The 6,139-nt window shown below is 46.1% G+C and overlaps 1 protein-coding gene across 1 annotated transcript in view; it reads left to right on the top strand.

Moving 5' to 3' along the window:
• Positions 1-6,139, top strand: part of FRAS1 (Fraser extracellular matrix complex subunit 1) — a 466,232-nt gene that overhangs the window by 217,247 nt on the left and 242,846 nt on the right. The window contains exon 15 of the mRNA XM_014544766.1: positions 3,531-3,674. Within this exon, the coding sequence (XP_014400252.1) occupies positions 3,531-3,674 (144 nt within the window). The remainder of the gene's footprint in view (positions 1-3,530; positions 3,675-6,139) is intronic.

Genomic DNA, 6,139 nt, shown 5'->3' with positions numbered 1-6,139 from the left:
TGGCAGGCCACTGACAGCAAGCTATCCAACAGCGGATTCTGTGAGGAATGGGGCTCCCTCCTTTCTACTGTCAGGGTCTGGTTTGAAAGTCGGCCATGCCCCCTGTTGGGCCAGACCCAGAGTTCTACCACGCCGTGGCCTCCACCTCGGCAACCCAGAACTGACTACTGCTGGGCGCTCCTTGTGCTCTGAGGGTGGGTTCTTCCCTCAGGCCACACGGGAAACAGCTGGGGAGGGCACAGCCCTTGGCAAAACGACCCAGGATTCAGTGAGTCCACACTTCAAGGGTGGATTCCTGCCTCAAATCCTGCCCTCACCGGAAACAGCTCCAGGAAACAGCTCAGGGGAGGGTGCAGCTGTTGCCAAGACAACCCCTGCAGGACTGACTTCCTTCCGCTTGGTTGCACGGTTCAGGTCGTGATGAACACCACCCATGGTTTTTATATAAGTAGAGGATATAGATATAGATGTAGATATAGATATTTAACACAGGATGGCACAAATCAGATCAGTCAGGAGGAGGGAGGACCTGAGACCCTCTTCTGTCCTCAACCTCTTGAAGGATGGTGCCTGCCAGGTTCCAGGGACAAGCCAGAGTGTCATGGAGAGGACAGGACAGTGACCAATTAGCAACCAAATTGGAAGTATTTGTACTATTTTAACAGCCAGCGCAGCTGAGTGTCTGCACTGCCATCAGTCAGTCCATGAGGAGAGCTAGTTGTTCTTTCTCATCTTTTCTCATCTCTGCTTCACCCCCTGGACTAAGATGATTTTATCCCTCACAGATTTCCTAATCACCCTCTCCTCTCCCCACTGCAGAACAAACTGTCTAGAAAGCAAAAATGGTCACTTCCACTGCCCTCATTAAAACTCTTACAGAATGAAGTTCAAGGTCCTTACCCAGTCCTGCCCACGTTTGTGATTTGGCCCCTGTTGTCTTTTTAGCCTCAATTCCCATCATCCCCTGGGGCACATACTCCCTGAGCAGTTTGCACATTACCACCAGTGCAGTGTGCTCAAGTGAGAGGTGGTTTCATTGTTTCCTCTGTAGGCGTCAGGTAATAGGCTTACCTGTGGCTCTGGGAAGGCCTCACAGGCTAGCGCAGCATCTTGCACAGAGTAGGTGCTTCTGAGCATTGATAGACAGGTCAACCTGGCGGACCTTCTTAGATGTGAGGTTGGGCTTCTTTTGTTTATTTGTTTAGGTAAATACTTTGTATCAACTCCTCAGTCAGTGAGACAGAGGCATGAACAGTGTTAGACACTTCAGACAATGACTATGGCCCCTGATTGAAGGGTAGTTGAATAAATAACTGACAGTCAGATTTCATGTGTATTGAGGGTAGTAGAATTTGTTACTGGTATCTTTGCATCCATGTCTTTAGTTATAATGTAGTGTTAGTAGTTATCCTAATATGTAAAGAATTCTTGTGTACCACTTGTAAAATACCAATGAGATGTTAAACGTAAATGAAGACACTCAAGAGATGTTTGTAGAGCACCGAACAGTATGCTTGGTGAGGAGTTAACAAAATAGAAATGGGCTCTGCCCTCATGAAGCTTATGGTCTCATGAAACCAGATAATAAGTAAATGTGCCTCCATTTCTGCTTCCTACCTGCCATCTGTATCTCTCATTTGGACCACAGCATTGCCTCCACACTGGTCTCCCTACCTTCACATAAGCCCTTGAGCCCTCTCTTCATGGCAACCAGAGAGAGCCTTTAAAAATCTAAATCGGGGTTTGTGTCTATCCTTCTTAAGGCTGTTCATGACTTCACATTGCAATTAGGATAGAATCCTAATTTCTTTCCATGGTCTCCAAGGTCAAGTCTGATAGGGCCTCTGCCTTACCTCCAGTAATGAATCAGGCCACCCTGTCCTGCTCTGCCCCACCCCCACCCCAGCAGCTCCAGCTCCAGCCAGGAGGGCAGCCTTCGGTTCCTTGAACACCCAAGCTCCTTCCCTTCTCAATACCTCTGTGTTGTTCTTCGCTCTGCCCATGCTGGCTACTTCTCATCCTTTAGCTCCACCTAAAGCCAGTCCTTTCCAGCCTCACCACTGTTATTCTTTATCAGAGTCCTGCTAGCACTTAACACAAATTGTCATTTTCTCTCAATTCATTGGGGAGAAAAGTTGTCTGAGATTGTGCTTTCATGTGCAGTTTAGAACAGAGAGGAGAGGACTGGGTCTTGAGATTTGCAGTGTAGTTATCCTTTCTTCTGTTTCCAAACAGATACCTAATTAAATTACTTAAGTGAAATCCCCAAGTCACTTGCAATCAGCTAAGGCATTCCTCCCACCAGTTTTGGTCAGACTGAATATGTCTGCAAAACAGGTTGTGTTCCATTGTGAAGCAAACATTTTGAAAATTAGAATGCATAACAAAAGCAAGGCTGGGGTCAGCCATACAGAGAGTTACGTCTGAATATACTCAGTCTAGAATAGGCCTCTCTAAGGTGAAGAGCAATGAAAGAGTAATGAAAAATTAAATGCTGGAAATTTTGGAGTCTTAAAGGAACAATGTTGGTCTGGGAACAACATATAGTTAGAAACCTAAAGTGTAAGGAAAAAGCAGGCTCTGTGAATCCTCAGGGTGCACGTTAAGAGCCAATGCTACTGGGGGTAACCAGAGCTTGTGGGAGATTGAAGGAGTTGTGAGGGAGAGCAGGGGAGGGTATGCTGAGGGATGGAGAGAGAGAAGATGGAAAGGGAGGGGCAAAGGCACATGGTCAAACGATACAAGGTCCTTCAAGGTCTAATCAAGGACTGGAGGACACGGCGTTCCTTCCTTAGCTGATTGTCGATGGCGCTGGAGACAGAAGTGTCTCCAGCTGTGTGGCTTTCACTTTGCTGTGTGGCTGCAAAGGCAACATGACAGAGTGACGTCTGACCTTATTAGACAGTCCATCTTCGTCTAGAACAGTGGTTCTCAACCTTCCTAATGCTGCGACCCTTTAATACAGTTCCTCATGTTGTGGTGACCCCCAACCCTAAAATTATTTTCGTTGCTACTTCATAACTGTAATTTTGCTACTGTTATGAATCGTAATGTAAATATCTGATATGCAGGATGTATTTTCACTGTTACAAATTGAACATAATTAAAGCATAGTGATTAATCACAAAAACAATATGTAATTATATATGTGTTTTCCGATGGTCTTAGGCGACCCCTGTGAAAGGGTCATTCTACCCCCAAAGGGGTCGCGACCCACAGGTTGAGAACCGCTGGTCTAGAACATTATGGTTTCGTTCCCTGTGATTTCCATTTTTCAAAAGCTCCTGATTTCCTATTCCATTTTTTTCCCAGCAATAATTTATTGGAATTGTAGTTCTGGCCAAGATAGTTTTTTTGTTTGTTTGTTTGTTTTTGGTGGAGAGGGGGGTCTCCTGGGGTGTACACATGTGCAGAGCGATTTAGGGATGAAGGAGCCAACATCCTCCTTATAAATTTCAAAACTTTTCCAGGAGAAACTGACCAGTCCTTTGTGCTGTGGCTTGTTCACTGACTCTGCTGTTTGCCTGCAGCCTGCCATGAGTCCTGTGCCGCCTGCTGGGGTCCCACGGAGAAACACTGCCTGGCCTGCAGGGACCCGCTCCACGTGCTGAGAGAGGGCGCCTGTGAGAGCAGCTGTGGCCCTGGGTTTTACAACAAGCAGGGCACCTGCAGTGGTAGGTGCCAGCCTTTGCATCTTTTCCTCTTTCAGGGGTCCCACGTTTAATTCAAATCATAGCACCAATCGCTAATGTTTCTTTTACTCAATGAATATGCAATATGCTGACATTGCTGGTGTTTTAGTAGTTTGCAAAACGTGTTTTTACTTGGGGGGGGATCCCCTTTAATACCTCCCCTTTCCCTTCAAGGTGTTTAGCTTGTTCTGCAGATAAAGACAGTGAGGACTGGGCTGCTTATTCCAGACCCACAGCTCAAGGGACAGGGGCAGGGCTTCCTTTCTCCAAATCTCAGACTGCCTTCCAAATATGCATGGAGACAAGGACACCTCCAGGCCAGCCAAGGGCAGACCTGCCTTTGTTTTTGGTGCCACTGACTTAAAACTAAAGCAGTTCTTGTTTAGCCTACCTTTAATACCCACTGCACAACAGTAAGCGTTAACCCGGCTTCCTGCGTCCCTGTGCCAGTCACTGTTCCAAGTACCTTATAAACACACACTCACTGAGAAGCAGGAAAGTACGGTGGGGAAAGCGTGACCTTGGGCAAGTTACTTAATCTCTCCATGTGCCCGTTTCCTGGATGGGGATAATACAGCACCCGTGGTAGACAGAAGAGTGGCCCCTCAAAGATGTCCACATCCTAGTCACTGTAACTTGTGGTTATGCCGCCTTCAATGGCAGAAGGGGTTGGGAGGTGTGATTAAGTTAAGGATCTTGAGATGGGAGATTATCCTAGATTACCCGCGTGGGCCAGTGTCATCACAAGGGTCCTTATAGGAGGAAGGCTTGAGGGTGGGAGTCAGAAAAGAAGATCAGAGATGGAAGCAGGGGTCAGAGTGATGCCAGGAAGGGGCCCATGAGCTGGAAGGCAGCCTCCAGAAGCTGGAAAAAGACAGGAAATGACCCCCCTCCCCCCTCAGGACTTCCAGAAGGAATGCAGCTCTGCAAACATCCTGATTTTAGGACTTCTGATCTCTAGAGTGATAATGAATTTGTGTTGTTTTAAACCACTGAGTTGGTGGTAATTTGTTAAGGCAGCAATGGGAAATTAATACACACCCACCTCAGGAGGCTGCTGAGAGGAATGAGTTCATAGCATTGCATTTAGCACAGTGCCCAACACAGAGTAAGTGCTATGTAAGTGTTTGGTGTTTAATCCTCACAACAATTGTATAAGATAGTTATTATCATCATGGTCCTTTTCCTGATGAAAAACTAGCCCAAGATCACATAGCTCATAAGAGATAGAGTTGGTCTCTGGCTCTAGATGTTAACTGCCTCTTCGCTACAGTGTGATCCCCCTTACACGCCTCTTCCTAGATTTCCCCTCTCTTCTTTTTCTATTTTCCTCTCCCCTCTTTCTCTTCTCCTCCTTCCTCCTGCCCTCCTGTCAGTCTTCAGATCATTCCCCTGCCCCTGTAGACATTGCCAAATAGACAGATAGCCACCTGACAGTGAGTGATTACGTTTGCTTTGGGCATACCAATAGAAAGGCCAGTAGCAATGGATGAGTTGATCTTTGGGAGTTGACAAATCCACTTGCCTTAGGGAAGAGAGAGCTCTTAGCCTTCAATCCAGCATTTCTCCACACCAGCCTGCATTTGTTGTCCCACAAACTACAGATGTTTCCATGTTATCCAGCCCAATGTCTGATTCTCAGAAGGTTGTATTAGTTTCTTTTTTCTTTTTTTAAAATATTTTTTTTATTGATTTCGGAGAGGAAGAGAGAGAGAAACATCAATGTATTATCAACTGTATTATACTCTACCATTGCCCTCGGTATCCACCGGGGATTGGTTTCACAACCCATGCAAATACCCAAATCTGCCAATGCTCAAGTCTCATATAAAACTAGAGGCCAGATGCATGAAATTCTTGCAAGAGTAGGCCTTCCTCTCCCTCTCCTCTTCCTCTCCCCCTCCTCTCTCTCTCCCTCTCCCTCTCTTTCCCACACACCCTCTTCACTCTCTCCCTTTTACCAGGTTCACCTATTTGCTTTAAAATGACCCCTGAATTGAAAATTGAAAACAATTCAGGCCTTAGGATTTTCACCTTTATCCTGAGAACAATAGGAAACCATTTGGCAAACTTAATTAAATGAGTGCTCACAGCAGGTTTTCTTTTTAAGTTTATTCTCGTTGCTGCATTGAGAATGGTCTGAGAAGGAATGGACAAGAACGATTTGGACAGAGCAGTCAGGTGGTGATAGGTAAGAGAGATCATGGTGAACTGAAGTGGTGGTAGCAATAAGGTAGAAGGAGTATGGGACAGGTGTGGAAAGTATTTCTAAGGTAGAATTGATAGGTCTCGCTGATGGGTTGAATGATCTTTTACCCTCTCTGCATCCACCCCCTTGGGCATTTAACTTTGAAGTGTCTTCTGCCTCTGTCTCTGGACTTGACCATGTGCCTCGCTTTGGGTAATAGAATGAAGCAGAAGTGCAAGTATGGTGCTTCTAAGTCTAC

Source organism: Myotis brandtii, unplaced genomic scaffold, assembly GCF_000412655.1.
Source record: "Myotis brandtii unplaced genomic scaffold, ASM41265v1 scaffold111, whole genome shotgun sequence".
NCBI lineage: Eukaryota > Metazoa > Chordata > Mammalia > Chiroptera > Vespertilionidae > Myotis > Myotis brandtii.
This window is presented reverse-complemented; position numbering and strand designations above follow the sequence as displayed.